Source organism: Strix uralensis, chromosome 19 (genome assembly GCF_047716275.1).
Source record: "Strix uralensis isolate ZFMK-TIS-50842 chromosome 19, bStrUra1, whole genome shotgun sequence".
NCBI classification, from domain to species: Eukaryota; Metazoa; Chordata; class Aves; order Strigiformes; family Strigidae; genus Strix; species Strix uralensis.
Window position 1 is genome coordinate 3,608,791 of NC_133990.1, and position 21,258 is coordinate 3,630,048.

Here is a 21,258-nt window from a genome sequence, read left to right on the forward strand (position 1 = left end):
CGATGCATGTGCTGCTTTGACTCATGTGTCTCTTATTATGTTGTACCACAAATTACAGGTTTTCTTCATCTGCTGTCTTCGTCCATGGTGAAGTGAGATCTTTTAGTGTCCTATAGTCTTTAGCAGCTTTTTCCAGCCTACTCTGCAGTGTGGAAGAGAACTGTTTGCCACATGTAGAAGAGACAGCTATACTTAAATCAGATTGAATATTCGATGTGGCTATGGTTTACTATAATCACTTTTTCTTCAAACAAGGCTGTGCTGAGAAATGATGCATTACAAGAACATATTGGCAATGGTACATAAAGAAATAAAACCAGCCTAATGTAAGAGCCCAATAAAATTGACTGTGAACAGTTTTCAATACTTTGTGAGTGTGTTCCTTAGGGAGAAAGAATCCTGTGTCACTGTTAATCTCTTTGAAACCTTCAAGTATTTTGTTGCTCTAAGCATTGAGCTTGCCAACTTTTGGCAGATAATTATTTTGTTCTCTTCCAGATTGAACACATTCAATTCAGTCTTACCATTCAGAACAACAAAGTCTTCTTGGGCATTTTTTTTCCCACAGTTCAATAAACATTTACAAGCACGTAATGTTGTAATTTGCAAGTGTTCACAGGGCAAATGGGAAGCATTTTGAGCACTGAGAAATGCATCAATATGTGCAATGAAGGAGGCTTGCAAAGGCTTGGCATAAAGGAGGCAACTCAGATGAGGAAAACTCATTGTGACTTAAAAGTAAAGAGACTTTGAAAATAGTAAGAAAAATATTGGGTATCTACTTCCCCTTCTCTCTTGTCTGTAAAATAATTGTTGTAACATAAGGTCCTCAAATAAAATAAAAGTATTAAATGAAGCAATCGGAAAAACAGAAGTATTTCTCAATTCTGCTTCTTCTGGAAATATTTTATAGTCAATCTAGTTAAAACAGGGGATTAATTTAGAAAGAATGCTGAGACTTATTCAGGGAGAGGGCTGACATATTCTTGAATGACTGTAGAATGTACAGCCTTCTGTCCAGAACAAGATCCTCATAAAAGAAATAAGAAACTTCTTATACCATATTAATAAGACTCATCCTCCCTTTCTCTTGGAGCTGTAAGGCTTTTTCCCACTGCTTGCTATTGTGTTACCACACTAATGCGCTGTCACTTCTCTTGTGCACACATCTCTGAACCCAGGAATTATTTCTATTCTTAATTTAAACAAAACCAGCTGTGCATAGATGAAAAGTCTGAAAAATGGAGTATGTGTACTCACCCACTGGTTGTACTTCTGGTATGTTACAGAGGAGCTTTATGAACTCAGGACAATCATGCTGCAAAAGCAGATTAAAAATATGCCCGAGGGGAAAAAAGCTGACGCTATTTTAGTGCATTGCACTACTGACACCAGAGTAACACTGCATTCAAACTACGTTTGAATGTGGGTAACAAACTAAGTATTTTAATTCTTATAAAGGGAGAATTAAGAGATCTTTTCTCTTCCAGTGCCACCATTGCATACTTTCTGCAGCTGCTGCTTATTTTCTTCCACACAGTCTCCTGTTGGTACTCCAACCCTGCTATATTCAGAACAGTTAAAATCATATAAAAGGACAGAGTGGATATTTTAGCTCTTAAAAAATGGTTTCATGTTCTGCTCTCAGATTTACTTTTTGTGTTACTGAAGTTTTCTTCTGCACTGGGACACCTTGCAAATCCTACCTTTTCACCAAAGCCAACTAGGTTCTGACAATAGCAAAAATTAAAGAATTCAGAACATGGGTAGAAGGCTAAAGAATTAGTTACTGCTACCCCATGAGGGGGGAAAAAGCCAAAGAGAAGTGGAGGTACACTGGTGACTATGAAAGAAAAGGGAAAAAACGTAACAGTTGTGCTGTATTCTCCAGCCACAGTGGTTCTAAAACAAAAATTCAAGAAGTTTACTAATGGGGAATAACTGCCATTTTTCTCTTACCTGTTTTACTGATCCCAGATTCTCAACTATCTTTTCTGAGTGTGTTTGGTTTGATACCATCTTCTCTGTGTGTGTTAAGTATTTAAGAGATGACCTTATTTACATGACTGTATTCTTTAACCAGATTCAAAGCTATTGCTTGCTCTGCATAATTGCAAAAAGTTTAAAATTTCAGGAGTATGAAATGGCCTCATTGTATTGGAAAGACTAACTGTATGTTGTTGGCCAAAACTGTAAGCTGATAAACTGTGCAGTAAAATCATTATGAATGCTCTGTGCACAGGGAGCTTGAGACCCCTATTAGCTTAAGAAATAGGTTTGAAATATTTTTATTAGACCTTTGGGAGCTGTATGGAAAAACCTCTAGACAGCTTGGTGAAACACTGATAATTAGCATGTGGGGTTTTTTTAATCCAACACATAATTGTTTTGTCTTCTGGTATTTTAGAACTAGAGGGTCTTATTTTCCTGTTATTCTGACAAGAGGATTGTTAGTGTACATCATGAACAATTCCCTTTTTTGAGGGAGGGGAGAAATGAAGTATTTTGCGTGTTTTAAAAATTGTTTTACCTGGAAAGGGCTATGTTAGGAACCTATTAATAAATGGCTTGTTTGGAATGCACTGTGACTTTCAGCTATGATGTGGGCTCCAGAAAGGCTCAATCCCTTCTGTGAAAAGTATGAAGGGCATTGTGCCTCCAAATGCTGGTGATGTCAACAAAGGAACGCTACACACACCCTCAGAAGTTAATGGTGATGACTCTTTTCTCCTCTTCCGTCTTTACAGGCATACGAAAGAAGGTTTCCTACATGTCCTCTGATCCCAATGTTTGTAGCCAGTGACACTGTAAACGAATACAAGAGTGAGGATGGAGCTATCCACGTGATTGAACGGCGCTGTAAGCTGGATATAGATGCACCACGGCTATTGAAAAAGGTGATTAGGTTTAAAGTGCCTGGTTTATACTTTTGGATATCCTTTCACACAAATAATGTACCTTAATGGAATCTGTGTCATCTTCCTCAGATTGCAGGAGTGGATTATGTCTACTTTGTCCAGAAGAATTCTTTGAACAGACGAGAAAGGACTTTGCATATAGAAGCCTACAATGAAACCTTCTCTAATAGAGTCATTATTAACGAACACTGCTGTTACACAGTGAGTAACAGGCTCTTGGTGGTGCCACAGATGGAGCTAAGTCAGTGTTTAGATTTCAGGACTCATAAACAGAAGTTAGGTTGTTCCTTGGCTTTTGCCTTGCAAGAAAAAGTAACCAACACACCGCCATGAGTGATAATTGTTGTTAGTGTTAAATGTAACACACTTGCTCGAAGAACTGAAACAAGTTTGGCACCCTCTTGCTTGAGCATCTTCTCAGAGAGCAGAACACAACATAATTTGCTGTATTTGACAGCTCTGTTTAGGCAAATCTGCGGTCTGTAATAGCAGTGTGGAACTTGGTGAGGCTGATGATACCCTGACAGAACTGTTAAAGGAAAGTTCAACATAGCTTATTTGCCTTCTGCTCAGCTCAGACAAATGTTCATTGAGTCCGCTGTGCTTTAACCTAATTCTTTCCATCGTTCTTGGTCTTCAGTGCAGCCGTTTTCTGATACAGAGGAGTCTGGGGGTGTGCTTACTGCTATGCTCTGGTCATGCATTTTTCTGAATGGCTTAGCCAATACTCATAGGCTCATACAGCACACATGTACAGCAGTAAAACTTCAGATCGATGTTAAAGGTCAAATCAAAGCTAGCAAATGTAACCGATTTATTTGTATCATTCCTTTTACATGCAGGTGATAACACTTTCCTGTTGCGTACAGACCCATGGTTAAAAGGTCACTGGATGTCAAACCCACTTGACGCTATTATCTGATTATTTTTTAATTATTATTTCCAAGGAACATTTAAAAATACTTTTCTACCTGCAATTTCTTTGTGAAAGCTCTGTTTAAGCAGGGGAAATGCTATACAGAAAAGTGCATGTGGTAAATATGTACAGAACACAGCATTTCTCCTGGCCCTATTTGGTCAAGAAATTAGTAGGTAAATGCAAAACCAGAATTTTAATTCAAGAATAAATTGTTTTTAAAAGTTCATTCATAAAGTTATTTTATGATTGAATTTATGACAGGAGAGGAAGTTTCTTAAATGTTGTTATTATTTATACTTATTTAGGCTGTACAAGCTATTCTTGTACCCTCCATTCCCTAATGCAGAAGAAGCAAATGAAGGGAAATGGTTCTTTTTCTGTAGCTGTCTAAAGTGTTGATACTGTTCCCAGTCAATTTTAGCATGTTTTGAGGGGGAGGGGAACCTTAAAGTGGTTGCATGCTCAGAAATCCAGCCTTCCGGGATGCATAAATACAAATTCAGAGCCCAGCCTGGAAATTCCTTAGACAAGTCTCTTAGCTGAAGAGAGTTTAGAAAACGGCTTTCCTTCAGAGCATCATCATCAATCATAGGATCATTTAGGTTGGAAAAGACCTTTAAGATTGAGTCCAACCATAAGTAGTAGCATCTCTGTTTCAGAATCGTTTCTCCGCAAACTAAGGTATAAGCTAAGAAGGAAGTTGGGAGTGCTGTAAGAGACCTTATTCAGCTGTCAACTGAAGGAGAAGTTTACACTTTTTCTGTAGCATTATCACAGGAGAATAGAGTAAAATAGTTTTCAGTCTACAAAATACTAGGGTACATCATAGGTCAAGGAGGGAACAATCTGTTGCAGTATGTCTGTTGCAGACATGTCTAGACTAGAGTGCTTGGAAATGCTTAGGCTCTACTTGCTGTAATCCCCAGGTTAGCTGGCCTTGGTTGATCAGTCTAACCTGTGGCAGTGGAATAGTTTACACTACAGTCACAGCCCATATCTAGAATGAGATAGTGTTGTATAGATGTACTAGTCCTTTGGCTCTTGGCTGCTGCACTAGTATTTCTCCACCCTCCCCTTTCTTGTTAAGAAAAAGAAGTGTGCTGTGCTAGCCATGGGACTATAGGAAGGCTTCTCAGCTTTTTTTTGTTATCTTTTCTGAGCTGTGTTTTGCAAATGAACAAAAGACTGCAAATTCCACTTGAATGTTTTTGACTATGTGAACCTGTAAAACAAGAAACAGTCATTTCAAATATTCTGAGGAAAAACAAAAAAACCCAAACAAACAAAAAAACCCACAAAAAACAAACCACTAAATGGGCAACTAAGCTGTATGACCTCCTTTTCACTAATAGGTTCATCCTGACAATGAAGACTGGACCTGTTTTGAACAGTCAGCAAGTCTGGATATAAAATCTTTTTTTGGTTTTGAAAGCACAGTGGAAAAAATTGCCATGAAGCAGTACACCAGCAATATTAAAAAGGTGAGGTTGCAGTCAAAGGAGGTGCCTGACTCTAAGTTACCAAAAGGGAATGTAGCTGCTGCTAAGTAACAGGCTGCTCTGCTCAAAAAGCTGGGCGGTTTACTCTTTAGCCTGAGGCAACGTGTGTGTAGGTTTGTATTTTAAAGTGGAATCTTTAGAGAGGTCTGGCCACTTAATGGGTTTTCAACCCAATCCTTTCTTTGTCTAAATGAGTGTTTTTAGTAGCTGAAGTAAATTTTCCTTTTTGAAGGGAAAAGAAATAATAGAATACTACCTGAAGCAGCTGGAGGAAGAAGGAATAACTTTTGTTCCTCGTTGGACTCCTCCTGTTGCGTGTAAATCGGAGAGCAGTACGTCCCACACAAGGCGACCAGTTTCACCTGCTATTAATATACCAGACTCTGCCACAAAGGAGGGCTTGAACAATAAGGAGATCCTCAACACCTCAAGCAGCCCCTCGGAGCCCACAGCAGGAACGCCTGATGGTATGCTGGTCTGACTTGTTTTAGTGGGATTCTTTGTACTGTAGAGGCTCGCAGCACTGTGCTGCTTCTCACAGGCAGCTGAAAACCTTCACATTGGCTCTTTTTTTGGTAACATACAATGTTAAAGTGCAGGCTTGCAAAGCAGTAATGTGTGGGATAGCTTGGATAGCTGTTACGGGCTGATCTTTCTAGTAAACAAAGATCAGATATGAGTGGAAAAACTCTTTACTTTGCTATTCATTAGGTTGCAAATGAATGGCCACCTACTTGCTCTGAAATTCAGGGATGGGTATCACTATAGGAATAAGGGGAGGAAAGGGCTGAAGCTTCCCTGGTCTTCTGTTGTATCTTCCTTCCCCTGTTAATAAGGGAATTTGGGAAAATTCTTGCACTGGGAGATTTAGATCAAAGCTTCTCTTTAGTATTTCCAGAAGAAGCAAACCTTCTGGTGCCGTGAATTGACAAATCTGAATATACTGGCAAAATGCTTCTAGAAATATTTGGTTTTACTCCTTTTTTTAGTTGCAGAAGGAGAATTAATCTTCTTGGTTTACCATTAAGATGACTGTGTATGTTGCCTTGCTCATCTCTTCATTGATTCAAAGAAACTTTATTCAATTCTGATGGCACAGAACTCACAGCACCTGCTTCTCTGCTTCAGATATCAGCATATAAGATCACTTGCTACTTTGACTAGGTCAGTTCAGGACCACTCTAATCACATGTCCATCTCCTTTCAGACAAGCTAGATGCAGACTACATCAAGCGGTATCTGGGTGACTTGACACCAATGCAGGAAAGCTGCCTCATTCGGCTGAGACAGTGGCTCCAGGAGACGCACAAAGGCAAAGTAAGTTACTGCTGATCTCTTGTGGCGCTGTCTCAGAACGTGTGAGATACAAGGTGGGCCTGATGAAACATCATGCCACACCTCCTGTAGCTGTACCTGTTAAGTGGCCTTCCACGATCAAAACCTAAACTAAGTCTATACAGTGGCAATAGGAGTAGTTCATTGTGGCTGTCCAGCTGACTTTGCCTGCTGAGGTGCTTAAATCATTAGCACTGCCTCTCAATGTCAGTAAACCAGCACAGGGGAGTAACATCAGTTTTGTAAGTCTGCCTGGTTCTACAGTAACCTTATTTTTACATTTGTTTGGTTTGGCCAGACATCATATTCTCAAATCTATGTCCCTAAGTGCAGTACTGAAAGGGAAGCAGTGTGGTCAGTTAAATCACTGATAGCAGGGGGGTTTCCAGTGGCTTGTGATTTGCATGGATGTCTCAACTTCCTTTTACTTAACAATAACATACAGTCTGTGTTTCATCCCTAGATTCATTTAAATTGGACTGACTTAGTATGGTCATACAGGTGTAAATGATTACATTCAAGTTGATGACACTATGTTATGAAGGTAGCTGCAGTACCTGACAGGGCTTATGTTTTGCAAACAAAGACTGATTCGCTTGAGTAACTTCCACCGTTAGATACCATCCTCCTGCACTGGTGCAGGTCTGCACATTTTTCAGCTTCTGTTGTTTGTTTTTTTGTTCTGGTTTCAAACCTTGAATACAAAATTGGCGTTGTATTTTTAATAGATCCCAAAGGATGAGCACATCTTAAGATTCCTGCGTGCGCGGGACTTCAACATCGATAAAGCAAGAGAGATCCTTTGCCAGTCGCTGACATGGCGTAAGCAGCACCAGGTAGACTATATTCTAGACACCTGGAACCCTCCTCAAGTGCTCCAAGATTACTATGCAGGAGGCTGGCATCACCATGACAAAGGTATGTTCTGTAGGGTGCATACTGAGCAGCCTGTTTACGTTCTGAATTAAGGGTGATAGCTGTCCCTCTCTTAACCAGAGTTGACTGGAAGGATAGTTGGAACTTCTCAGTTGTTACATACTAAATGCATTTCAATTGATGTTGCCAACTCCTTAGTTGGTGGAGGCAGACTCTTAGGTCCTAATCTTTCTAATACCGATATATTTAACTCTTTAGAGAGCTCTGCTTTGCTGGTAGCTTAAAAAAAGTTAATTGCACTTTTGTAGTACTCTGAGATGCTAAGAACGGTGTTATGCAAATGCTGAGTACTCTCAGTGATTACAGATGTTTGTAAATAAGTATACCTTTCTAATCAAGTTATTTCTAATGTTGTATAAGTCTGCTGATGGCATAAATTAATACTTATTTGGCATTACAATCAGCTTAATGATGAGAAGTGGGATGTTGCAAAAACATCAAAGAGAGCAGGTTTATTTAAGACAGGAAGAAGCTTTGGCTGAATTCCCTTTATATGGTAAGGCACGGCCAGATCTTTAAAACATGGACGACTGTGCCTCACACAGGCCCCTATCCCTCCGCTTGCTTTATCGTGCACTGATCTTGTTGCTAATACACATGTAGAAATGAACCGTTTTGGAATTTGTTGCTTGAGGCAAGCTGGGCTCTTCAGATAAGGAAATGATCTCTTACTGGGAGCTGTGTTCTGATTTAGTCTTTTCCCCACTAGGCACCATTGTTTCTGCTAGCTTTTCCTGTTACAAGAAGCATATGAAACAGGACAGGATGCTGTCAGCAGTAGTGGCCGGGAGATAGGGAGGGCACAGCAGAAGTTTAATCACTGTAAAGCTGAAGAGCTTGAATGGGTCTCCCCTGCTGCTTTGGGTTTGACAGACCTCAAACTGAGAAAATGAAAAATGAGAGTATGCTTGTAAAGATTGTAGGGGAAAAGACCTGTGAATAAGTTCTCCCTTTCTGTCAGTTCCTTGTCCTTACTTTGCAAAGACTTCCTCTGTCAATAGCACATAACTGAGTCCTGACAGTGAGTAGAAAGGTACAGAATGCATCAAAGGGTGGTTTAATGTTTTTCTGAGAAGTTCTTCTTGTGGTGAACTTCATGCCCCCCTCCCTTCCCCTCCAGTTCCTTTGATCTCTTTTGCAGCATGCCCACAAGTAAAGCATGGGCTTGTCAGTAATGGAAAGAGAATTTCAAAACTGAGCAATTCTCTATAATTTAAAATTTTACAGTGGTAAGTTCTTTTTTTAAACCCTCTTTTCTACTATTGCTCTTTTCCTCCTACATATGCTATATGTGCCAAACTTAAGCTAGCTGAATTCTGTATAGCTTTTAGCACTAAAGCAAAGGCAGCAGTGGTGAAGCCTGTTGTCTAGAATGAGCTATTAGTACAAAAGAATAAAAGTTTTTGTTTTGGCTTGTAATTAGCACAGTTTTCTATACATCTGAGTGGCTTTTATTTTGACAGGAATGCTTCAATCAAATGTTTTTTTAAACCACAAAGCTCTAATGGAATATAAAATATACTGTGATAATACAGCACTGTCAGTTGAGACTCCTTCACGTGTCCTTCGGGTGGACCAGGGTTAGTAAGCTGTTAGTTGGGTTTTGGTTACATGTGCATCTGTGAGGGAGGGAGACCTGCTATGAAACTTAATAGCACTGGCACTTTTTGTTTAGTGTTTCAAAAGCTAAACAGTACATTCCATGATAAGCGTGTGCTGATGTTAAAATAACATTTTATTTTAGACCACATGATAAAATACAAAATACTGTGTTTTTTCATGGTAGTGTCTTTGCCAAATAAAAAAATTGCCTTGACTCTGCAGTTTTGGGTTTTTTTAATAGCATATTTTGACAGTTTCCTTCCTTGTGTCCCAAAGGACTTAGTGATAATTTGATACCTCTCTTTGCAGTTGTTGGAGGGAAGTGACGCTAAACAGACAATAGGGCTTCAGGGAGATTTTCATGTAGAAAGCTTTTTTTTTTATTTTTTTTGTGTCCTAGCATATTCAGTTTTATAAGTTGGTGATTATTTGGCTTGTGTACTAGAATAGATGGAGCAAAGCTTAAAAAATGCATCACAGCTTGAGGAGGAGGATGGAAGTTGTTTCAGACAACTAGCTCCTATTATGAAGAGCCAGAAATGCAAGCTTTGGTTGTCAAATTCAGCCAATGCAGTTAAGCTTAATGCCTTTGTATCCTGGACAGTATCAGGATGCCCAAGTCTGCAGCAAGATGACCATGAGAAGGCAGGGCTTTGAATGCAGAGGGTCCATTTGAAGCTGATCTCTGGAACAGAGTCTGTTCTCACCAGGCTTAACCTGCATAAGTGAGGCTCTGTGCCAGTTCCGCATAATATGTAATGACATAGCTGAAAGGTGTGACTTCAGCAAATACTGCAGAAAGCAAGTCTCTGGATTAACACTTTGTTTCATTAATTCTCAGAACTCGGTGTAACTACTTTTCCAAAAAGGTTGCTGTAAGCTATCCAGAGCAGTATTGCATCACGTGTGATACAAGGCTGACTGCCTTCATTGCAGCTCTTGGGTACGCTAATGGACTGAAGCTTTTCCTGTATCTTGGCTGTCCTGGAAGCTAATCAGTCCTGCGTCTTGTGTACTGAGATCTCGTGTGTACTGATGTGCTTGAAATCCTTTGAGCTTTCCTTGCAGATAAGGGAGGTATTTTTGCATCAAGATGTCCATTAAAGTTTTGCAGTTCATTTACAGGCGATCCTTTGGTGTAACTGGACAGGGTAAAGTTTATATTGACATCTGCTCCAGGTTCTCCCTCTTCCAGCTGTACAACAAAGTTTGAAGTGACTATGGCTTGTTTCCATTTGAATTTTTAGCATAAAACTAGCTCACTCAAATTATTTATTGCTGTAAAACTAAGGGTTATGTTGATATATTTGTTCTCGTTATTCAGATGGTCGCCCGCTGTATGTGCTGAGATTGGGACAGATGGATACCAAAGGCTTAGTGCGAGCTCTTGGGGAAGAGGCCTTGCTTCGATACGTAAGTATTTTTGGAGCCAACAAGTTGCTAACAATGTGATATTTTCATTTAGATATTTCCTCCTCTGCCAGAACATTCATCACTCTGGATATTTTGATGTACTCTCTGGCCGTCTGTTTTTGGTTTGAATACATCTGAAAGCTCCTGGTAGCTGATCTTCTGCATTCTTTCCAACTGCAAACTGATGGCGGAAAGGCGTAGTTCTTGGCAGCCCCTGTGGTTATTGGTTAGCATTTTCACAGATTCTTCTGCAGTTTGTACAGTGCTTCAAGTCTCTGCATTTGTACAGAAGACAAAATGCCATGTTCAGATTTTGTCAAGCCCGTATTCAAAGAATAAGAATAATTTATTTTTAAAGAAAAAATACTTGCCTGTAATTTTGCCTTCTCTAAAGGCATGACTTAGACTGTGTGTTGTGGATTTGCTCAGTTTCCAAGCAGAAAACTGGCAGAAATGCAATCATTTTTTTGACTCCTAGTAATGACAGTCATGGCCATAGCAACCACTAGAAGCAGGGGCTGGATTTTACTTTTTCTATTCCAGTGGCATTTCCAGCCACATACTAAATTGTGTGTGTTTGCCCTAGTTCTGTTTCAAGATTACTTTCTTTGACTTAAGGGCTTTAATTTTTGAGTAAATAAGAAATCAATACTGAAGGGGCAGAAGTGTAGGGAGACTTCTTGTCTGTATCACTCCTGGGCATCAGTCTTCCTGAGGATCTTGTTTACATTTTACTGCTTTTATAAAAGGCATGTTTATTTTTCAACATTTACCCCACTGGTTGATCTTGCAGTGATTTCTAGTTCATTCTTTGGAAAAAAAAAATTATGCTGGTTTGAGCTTGTAGCTTTAATTAGTCTTTGGATATAAACATTTTTTTTCTTTATCCCATCTACTCAGTTTAAGACTGTCTTCTCTAAACAACATGTTTTCTTGTACAGGTTCTTTCAATAAATGAAGAAGGGCTGAGGCGATGTGAGGAGAATACGAAAGTATTTGGCAGGCCAATAAGGTAAAACACAACCAGCGGACTTGCTCTTTGGGAATTATCTGGTTTCACGGTGTGTGGGGGGGAACATCAGGCAGTGTGGTGTGGCTGAGCAAAGTTTATTAAATGGAACAAGCAAAGGGCAGGCAGCGTCTCGCGTGCAGATACAGGCACAGTGGCAGTTAACAGAGAGCCTCCCCAGTTACCACTGGAGTGCATCTGCATGGTCAAGCCTGAGGGGAAACACACCACCTGCTCCAGCAGTGTTGGTGTCGTGCTCATAATGGTCCTGCATGGGGCGTGTTATGCTTCTACTGTTGGATGTCTGCAAAGCAATGCAGCCTAACTCCCCTTTTTGTTTCTGAGGGATTTTATAGGCAGACATTGGTACAGGCTGCCAAAAAAATCAGGCCATGATAATATCATGGATAACCTTTCCAGTAGCTTCAGGTATTGTTTTCATGTCAGTTGTTCATCCATAGTCCATACCAAGGCTCATTACACTCAGTTCTCGTGTGCATTCTCCATTCATTATAAGCAGTTACTTAACTCTTGATCCAAGGTGAGGTCATGAGGCTCCTATGAAACCTGGGGTCTAGTTTTCCAAGTACTGGCATGACTTCGTGTGAAGTTCAGTCAGAAATGGTTTGCCATCCCATCTTTAAGTCATTGTAGGGGTCACTTATGAAAGTGTTAACTGCAAAATAGATTTAAGAGTGTGGAATGAATGCAGTACTGGCCCTGAAAAGAAACAGTGTTTCTTGAACTTTTTTCAGTTTCTGACTCCTTCCCTTAATCTGTAAAGGTTGGGGGTTGCATGGTATGTCTGCTTATCTTTTCCCTGTTAAAGAACTTGCTGTCCTAGCTGTCAGTGGGAGGTCAAATCCATGTGTGTAACTGAAGTTGTGCTGCCTACTGGATCTTCATTTCTAGAAGTAGTCCTAAAGCACTACATATTAAACATTCAAAGTGAAACAAAGAAGTGTTTGCTGTTTCATAGAAGCCTTATGCATAATTTAATGGATGCTAGCTGGTGCAGCACAGCTGTAAATCTTGAATTAGTGCCCAGGGCGAGTCCTGAACTTGGAAAGTAACCAAAGCATATGCTGAAGCTCAGTATTTAGTATTAAGAACATACCTCTTCCTATAGGAAAAGCTTCCCTCCCTGAGACTTGACAACAGAATTAGCTTTGACATGTAATGGCACTGTTGCTGTACAGTGTTAGTAGGAAATCTGCACCGTGAATGTTAAATTGCTTCATAGCAGCAGCGTGGCGACTTGATTTCCCAGTAAAAGCAATGGTTTAACGTTTGGGCTGGCTGTTGACAGGATCTTTTTTGGCTTCGTGTTAAGCTTCACCTGGAGTTGGCATGCTGCAGGGAGCGGGGAATATGTGTGATGTGCAAAGTGATTGTTGCACGACCTCTGTAACTGTGCTTGGCACACTCTTAAGACATTTCTGTTCTAAGGACCTTAAACTCCAGTGTCTACAGGTAGTGTAAAACAGAAGAAACTGAAACGTGCAGTGGGGTCCGCACACTTCAGTACATTGGACTCTTGCATAAGAAAGGAGAATTTTGATGCTATTGAGACTTTTCATTTTTATCTTTCTCAAATTCAGCTCGTGGACCTGTCTAGTAGATCTGGAAGGCTTGAACATGCGGCATTTATGGAGACCTGGTGTCAAAGCATTGCTAAGAATAATTGAGGTGGTCGAAGCTAATTACCCTGAGACTTTAGGTCGTCTTCTTATCCTAAGAGCACCTCGAGTATTCCCAGTTCTTTGGACACTGGTATGTTTGTAATTCAAAGTATTCCTCAGCGCTCTCAGTACACTGCTACACACTTGTAGTTTGTAAAAACACTTTAGAGATCAGGCTTTATAAGCAGGAAATGTTACCATTTGGTAACATCTCTTTTATAGGATTTGTGGAATGGATTAAAAAACACTGCCGAAGAACTTGCTTACATAGTTGGTTAATTTAGTTCTTTGTAGTGTGAACTTTGCATAAGAAGGATGGTAACACTTAATGCGATCAAACTGATGCCTTCAAAATTGACTTGAGAAAAATGTGGGATCCTGATCTATTCTGTTTTTTCTTTGTTTGTAGGTTAGTCCATTTATTGATGACAACACTAGAAAGAAATTCCTTATTTATGCTGGAAATGACTACCAGGGCCCTGGGGGACTGCTGGATTACATCGATAGAGAAATTATCCCTGATTTTCTTGGTGGAGAGTGCATGGTATGAATATGAACTAGTGTATATAGCAGCTTACTTGTGGGTTTTTATTTTTCCCCTTCACTCCTCTAAACGAAGAAGCCTAGAAGCACAGAATGATTCCTAATGTAGTTTGGAGGCAGGGACTATGATGTAGGATTCCAGGCTTAGTGTTTTCTTCTAGATACACTTTAAAAAGAGAAGTACAATGCTTCTCTACCATGAATATCAAATAACTTCTCAAAATAGCCAAGCATGGTTAAAAGCTGTAGTGTCTGTTACCTGTCAAGTTCAAGCAGATGTGGTAGCACAGCACTGAGCAGGAGCTGTCACCATCAGGTAATCAGAAGCCTGACACCTAAAAGAACCAACCGATACCACAGGAGCCCAAGGAAATGTGTGGCACGTCTGCTAGCAGGGCTTAACAAACAGGCAGGTCTCCTAGCACAATATGCGCATCGGCCCACAACAAACCAAAAAAAATGTTTTACTGCAAGATACTGTAATTTCTCAGTCCCTTATGTGCCTTAATAGCTGTTTCCTGCCTAGGCTATGGGTGTCAATTGAATCTGTCATTTTAACATCTCAGTGATACTGTAAGGTTTGTTTTCTCTGTAATGTTTTTGACAACACAGGCTCAATGGTGTGACTAAGGTGTGGGAGTGCGATTCAGGCATTTTCTGGAGCCTCCGTCACAGTAACACTTAGATGATTTTGTGGTTTTCTGAACTCAGCTGTGTTAAAATATAATTTCAGGCTTGCTTTTTAAACCCCTGTACACTTTCTAGATTAATTTCTGTACCATTCTTAAATTCATCTAGGTCTGTTCAAACACAGCCTGAAATTATAATGAAGTACTGTTAGACGTGTCAGAGTAGAGCATGTGTTTATCTTCAGTGGGCTGCTTTTTGCTGCAGCTTTCAGTAGAGAGAGTCTGTGCTATCTAATTTGGAGCTTGAGAAGCTGGAAAAATCTGCTGCTTAAGTAAGCAAAAGTGAATGTTAGCAGAAAACAAATTGCTACAATACTTCCTGCTGGTCACAAGACAATGATAGCGTCTCTTTCTCTTCTTTACTTCTGGATATTTGAACAAAAATGACTTCTCAAAGATTCTTTCAAGTCTCTGTTTTAATTCAGTTATCAAACACTTCTACTGCCCCAAACACTTCCATGGAGCCTATTCCTGATCAGATAGTTGTCTAACTTCATTACTACAGGCTTTTTTAAAAAAAGAGATTGCTTAGAGAAGTTGTGTCACCAGTACTGAGCTGTCAAGGTAGTTGTAACTTCAAAACTGTTACCTTCCTGACTGCAATATCCTTTTACCTGTTTGGAAACTTACTCTATCTCCCCACCATTCTTTGTCCTTAAATTTAGCTACCCCAGTTCTTTCAGGTCTCTGGGGGCTATATATTTTTTTAGACTGAGTCACTATTGCCACTTTCCTCAGGATTCTTACATGGCTCACATCTTTCTTCAGTATAGGGCAGTATGAGTGATAACCATAGCATTTGCACAGTCATTTTCTGTGGTGGTGGCTGCTGTGTAGGTACAAGATCTATTCCTCTGGCATCTAATTCTGCAAACTCACCTAAACCAGATCATTGTAAAATAAATGTATGTGTGTATGATATACAAGCTATAAAATTGCTTTCAAACAGTGTTCATATCTCATTCTTTTGGGTAGTTGCTGAATGTGAGTTTTTGTTTCTGAAGCTAGCAGGCAGAAAGCATGACAGGGTGTGGATGTAGATGGGATCCTTTTTAATGGCTGTTTATGCTTCTAGTGTGAAGTACCAGAGGGTGGGCTGGTTCCCAAGTCCCTTTACCGGACAGCAGAAGAGTTGGAAAATGAAGACATAAAGCTTTGGACTGAAACAATCTACCAGTCTGCAAGTGTCTTCAAAGGAGCTCCCCATGAGGTACAGTTGCAGCCTACCCTTCTTTTCTTTCATCTTAGCCCTCTGCTCTGGACTCTGTGTCTCGGTCTGAAAATGGTTTAGAACTTGAATTATTTAGTTGCCGTGCTTTCACCTTGTTCTGTAGTTCTGCTGCATAATGATGCTTTAGTAGCTGAAGTTTGTGACCATTCCCGGTATCACCTTGTTGGTATTTAGAGAATATTGCTGGTTTTCTTTCTATTCAAAACCACTTTCTAAGCAGAGACAAACAATATTCTCAGAAGCTACTTGAGAGCTTCTGAAAGTCATGTGTTTAAAATACAAATTCTCTCCCGATGGAGTGTCTTTATCTACAATGCTTTTTCAATAGTCAAACAAAGCCCAGCAACAGAAAAGCTCTGTTCTTTGTGTCTCTTCTGGTAGGAGCTTCTTTACTGAGCAAATTGCTAATGTCTAATATGACTTTTCTGTCTCAGGTTCTCATTCAGATTGTGGATGCCTCATCTGTGATCACGTGGGATTTTGACGTGTGCAAGGGCGACATTGTTTTTAACATCTTTCATTCTAAAAGAGCCCCACAGCCTCCTAAAAAGGACTCTCTGGGAGCTCACAGTATTACATCTCCTGGTGGCAACAACGTCCAGTTGATAGACAAAGTCTGGCAGTTGGGACGTGATTACAGTATGGTGGAGTCTCCCCTTATCTGCAAGGAAGGGGAGAGTGTGCAGGTAAGGCTGCTGAGTCCTCGTGTGGGAGCAGATGGAGGCTAGCTCCAAATCTGCATCTCCTCATTCACACCCATTGAGGACTGACTGGTGATTCAGCTCCAGACTGTCTGCTTGTTTTGGGCCGACATTTCAGCTTCTGTTCCTAGCTGCAGGGAACGGGGGGAGTGTGCACGTGGGATCTGCTGGGAGGGCAGGTTGCATCAGTCCAACGGTGACTGAGATTGATCAGCAAGGAATACAGGGGAGCCACCTAGAATGAAGTGTGCATCCAGAAATAGAAAAACATGCCTTGTGCTCTAACTTTGACCATTATTTTCTGAAGCAAACAGTCTGTGTTTGAAGAGTATCATAGTGTCTTACCTCAGTAATGAGAAAAGTCTGGAAATTAAGACTGAGCTGCTGTGTGTCCCTCTAACAGGCACCTTAAGGAGGTCCTTATGGCCAAGGTTCCTCAAGTTTTTTTAATGGCATTTGCAACCTATCCTTTAATTTACCAAGTTTGATACTACACGCAGCATGTTTACAGTCACCCTCTGCTGCTACTATTCCTTTTGACTTGAAATAAGAGTTGAACAGCCTTTGAAAAAGGAGCTCCTGAAGTCATCTAATTGGAAATATGGGCAGTGACCTCTTGAACTGCATTTTCTCTTTCTGTGAGGCAGGAGCCTTCACTGCTCTTTTCAGTCTCAAAGAACAACTGCTAATGAAAATAAATGGAAAAAATTGATATTGTTTTAAACAAGAACTTTGTCCTTTCAGTATATTTAAATCCTAACCCCTTGACACTGTCAAAAAGCAGGAGGATCCACTGGTGTTCTATTGTAACTTTTATAAGCATACTGTGTGGGGAGGGTTGACCAGCACTGCCAGTTGGCTGAGGAACTGAAATATTGGCATTGGGAAAAAGTCTTATGGGCATGTAGGCAGTTTTTCTAAGCTTAGAAAAGAAATTTCAAGCCTACAAACCTCTGTATTAACAAGGTTAATTTTTAACTTTTGCTGTGGCTGCTTCCAGGGATCACACGTGACCAGGTGGCCTGGCTTCTATATTCTCCAGTGGAAATTTCACAGCATGCCTGCCTGTGCTACAACCAACCTGCCTCGTGTGGATGATGTATTAGCATCTCTACAGGTTTCCTCTCACAAGTGTAAAGTGATGTACTATACAGAAGTAATAGGATCTGAAGATTTCAGGTATGTCTGGCCAAGGTTCATGAAGGGCAGCTGATGTCAAACCTTTCTGATACTTAAATGATCAAGTCAGTGTCAAGTTCACTTAAATACAAGTAAATTGTGAGGACTTGTGTTTTCTTAAGGCCTCAAAAATCAAAAAGCCAAATAAAGAAATTCGACCAGTACTGGCACTGTGGGCAGCTAATGTATAAAAGGGGTTGATTATCTCATTGTAATCATCACTGGTCACTTTGCTTTGCTTTGAAAGCATTGTGTGAGTTGTTGGGCTTGGCAGGTTGTCATGTAGAGATGGGTGGAACTCAAAATGGAACTGAGTCAGTTCAGCTGCCTGCCAGTTGATATCCTTGGCTGAAACTAGTTCACAGTCTCTTTGAACAGCCTCTGTTTTTTGCAAGAAGGTTCTTGGTGTCCCCATTATCTTATGTGGTGAGGCAGAAAAGCTTTTGAGTATCTGCACCAAAACCATTACTTGCTTTTTATTCAGTGTGCAAACAAATAAAATAGATACAAAGCAAAATTCAAAATCTTTGTATGTTCTGAAGCTTAAAACAACTGTCTTTTATTGCAGGGGATCTATGACCAGCCTTGAATCAAGCCACAGTGGATTCTCCCAGCTCAGTGCTGCCACCACCTCTTCTAGCCAGTCCCATTCCAGCTCCATGATTTCCAGGTAGTGCCACAACAGATGAAAAGCAAATGGATGAGATGGCTGGACCCTCGCCTGTGGCAGCTGACTGCAATACAGCATATTCAACTGGCAATTGTGCAAAAAACCCCCACCCCACAAAAGCCTTTTATAGATAGTAAAGTAGCTGTTTGAATTTTAAACTTAGTGGTTTTGGTCCTTGTTAGATCCAAGAGCTTGTCTCTTAACTTTAACCCTTTTTCCTAACTCAGCCATAAATATTTTTGCAAGTGTGCTTGCACAAATCCTAACTGAACACAAGGGCTCTCACTGAAAGGAAAAATAACCAGTGCATCAGTTAAGAATAACTTTTTTTAACTGTGTAAATGTTAAAAGAGCAAAAAAGAGAAAAACCCTACCAAAAATGCTCCATAGTGCATTAGAGATCAACTGCAAGTTTCCTGTCAGGACATTCCTTGCCATCTTAAGAAATCCCCTGCGATCTTCCAGTGCTGCAAACTGTTCTCCCATTGCCACTCAGTGATGTCCGAGACAAAGAAAAGCAGTTGCTGGATACTTGACTTTGTGAGTCCATTTTTTTCAAGGCACGCCCACAGAGCTGTGGCCAGGCTGTAAACACTAATACCTTTTGTATGAGCACATTTTTGGGGAATTTGAGCTCTGGGTCTTGGTGGGTTAAAGCAATTAATTCTTTCCTTGGATTTGTGGTTGGAGCACTCCGGAGAGAGAGGCAGAGAGCAGGCTCTCCCTCACTGTGTCATGTTGGGCTGATCCAGAGTCGGTCTGAGGATTTGTTCCCAGCTCTGTGCTGGAGCTTCACTCCGCTTCCTTAGTACACTCCACGTGAATTGATTTTACTGAGACTCTGTTCTTATCAGGAATTTATGCAGAGCTTAAGCTTGCTTCTTAAATCAGTCTAGAGGAGGTATGGCTTACATCCTTCCGGTGCACTTTTCAATCCCTCTTGCCTCCTATCCTTCCCTGAGCATGTCAGAAATAGAGAGCTTTAGTTCTGAGCAGCAGAAGCTTTAATGTAGGCAGGGAGCACAGGGATCTTCACTCTCAGTGATACAGTAGAAGATGCTCTAAGCGGTGCCTGCTCAACCATTTTCACTATTGCTACTGCCAGTGGTAAACTGCCATTTTGGATTTTGTCCCTCTTCTACCCAGGCCCAAGCAATCCTACTTGAACTTTTTGGTAAAGTCTGTTCAGGTATTTTTCCACTTCAAGCCCTCTGTCCCACACACAGCAAAAGGCACAAAAGACTGAAGTGCTGAGCAAAGGGCTCTCAACAGGCAACTACAGATGATAGCTGGCAGTGGAGCAGAGAAGATTTCAGTCTGAAATATAGCAGGATTTGTGTAGTTAGACCCTGTCTGGTCTTCCTTACCCTCTTAGAGCTAGACTATCTATCCAGGCAGAACGGAGCTACTGTGCTGGGCTGCAGTCCCTACGAGGAAGCTGGACAGGCTCTAATAAGTCCTGGGGAGGCAGCACTGTTGTGGGTAAGTGGTAGAAGAGCTTGTGGAGGTCTTGCACTGTCAAAGAGGAACTCATTTAAGATACTGGATGCCCTGCCTGAGGAAAGCTGGTTCTGAACTCAGTATGAATCTTTTTTTTTATGACTGCAAAGCTTCTGAGAAGCAGGTTACACTAACCTCTGCCTAGGAGCACCTCCTGCAGACCAGTTGTGGCTGTGGAGCGTGGCAGACAGCTGACAAAGAAGTGTTTTAGTAACAGGTTTAGAGGTGCTGAGAGGCCAGTCTCCTTAAACTGAACCAAACTGGTCAGTTTTGTCGTTTTTGTACTTAGAGATCAAAGATGGAGGTTAGACTGTCACTTAGGCTGCCGAAGTGTGCTGTTGTGTGAGACAGGCCACTGCTTTGGTGTCGAGCAGCTCCTTGCCCAGCGTCTGCACAGCAGCCACATGCCGCGGCCCTCGGGCTGCTCATAGGAGCTGTCAGCCTAGGAGGAACCCCGCTTGCTGAAGAGGGGCTTTGATTCTCGACATGCAGCAGCTAGTACTGCCAGGAGCAGGGGAGCTAGTGCAGCAGGAGGCCCTGAGGTGAACTGAATGACACTCATGGCTCTTTGCAAATGCCTCTGTCCATTTACCAGGCTGTAAGGGTTGAAGATGGTCCCCTTTCTTTCTCTCTCTCTCTCTCTCTCTCAGATGGCGATTTTGCTGACAACTGTAAAGAAACTGCTTCATTCAACACTCCACATCTGTCCAGAGGTGTCTGGCTTTGTAGACCTTTTTGAGTTGCAGTCACTTTTCAAGTCTGAAGATCTATATTTTGTTTTTCACTTGAGCTGGCTCAAAAGTGGCACTTTGGGTTTTTCCTGCTGTTAATCTTAACACATCTTTTAAGCTCAAAGCACATGACAGCACAAACAGCTGGGGAGATAAAATTCCAGAAAAACAATAGTTAATCCTCCTCTAAGCGAAGTGCTGTGGCAATATGACTTGATTACTGCAGTCTAATTAATTTCCCATACCCTGGTCTGTCTTTGTGTGATTTTATTGCTTTTCTTCCTTCTCTCAGCCAATAACTCTTCTGTTGGCTTTTTTCTTGTTATCAGTGTCCTTCTGCACTTTCCTGTCTGTACTCATGAACTGCATATCAAATTCTGTAAATGTTTTGTATACATAATACCTCATTCTTGGTAATAAAATACAGATAGTCTTTAAAAGATTTTTTTATTGTTATCAATAAATGTGAACTGTTTGGAAAAAAGGGTCAGCCTCTATTTCATTCATCTGATGGAAAGCTTCCAGGTTATTTGATCTGCTGAATTCAAGTCTGCCAGAGCTGCTCTGGGGCAGTGCTGCTGTCAGGGGGCACAGGAGGCACCTCAGCTCTCTGCTGCTGTGGAGAAGTTTCAGTCTGTCTTGGGGAGTAGAAACAAGGTCTGAGGAAATGTAGTTTTAGAAGGAAAACAGCTTCTGTCGCA

General features: G+C 40.9%; 1 protein-coding gene across 4 annotated transcripts in view; it reads left to right on the top strand.

The window, feature by feature from the left end:
- Positions 1-21,041, top strand: part of SEC14L1 (SEC14 like lipid binding 1) — a 42,981-nt gene extending 21,940 nt beyond the window's left edge. For 3 of the 4 annotated variants that reach the window (XM_074888834.1, XM_074888837.1, XM_074888835.1), the window contains 15 exons: positions 2,748-2,897; positions 2,988-3,119; positions 5,190-5,318; positions 5,569-5,803; positions 6,544-6,653; positions 7,400-7,589; positions 10,534-10,622; positions 11,564-11,634; positions 13,233-13,404; positions 13,723-13,857; positions 15,621-15,755; positions 16,211-16,462; positions 17,478-17,656; positions 18,225-18,326; positions 20,477-21,041. In XM_074888834.1, the coding sequence (XP_074744935.1) occupies positions 2,748-2,897; positions 2,988-3,119; positions 5,190-5,318; positions 5,569-5,803; positions 6,544-6,653; positions 7,400-7,589; positions 10,534-10,622; positions 11,564-11,634; positions 13,233-13,404; positions 13,723-13,857; positions 15,621-15,755; positions 16,211-16,462; positions 17,478-17,656; positions 18,225-18,326; positions 20,477-20,492 (2,097 nt within the window). In that variant the 3' untranslated portion in view covers positions 20,493-21,041. Of the gene's footprint in view, positions 1-498; positions 591-2,747; positions 2,898-2,987; positions 3,120-5,189; positions 5,319-5,568; positions 5,804-6,543; positions 6,654-7,399; positions 7,590-10,533; positions 10,623-11,563; positions 11,635-13,232; positions 13,405-13,722; positions 13,858-15,620; positions 15,756-16,210; positions 16,463-17,477; positions 17,657-18,224; positions 18,327-20,476 lie in introns of all 4 variants that reach the window. The other variant, XM_074888836.1, reaches the window with a different exon arrangement.
- Positions 21,042-21,258: the final 217 nt, after the last annotated feature.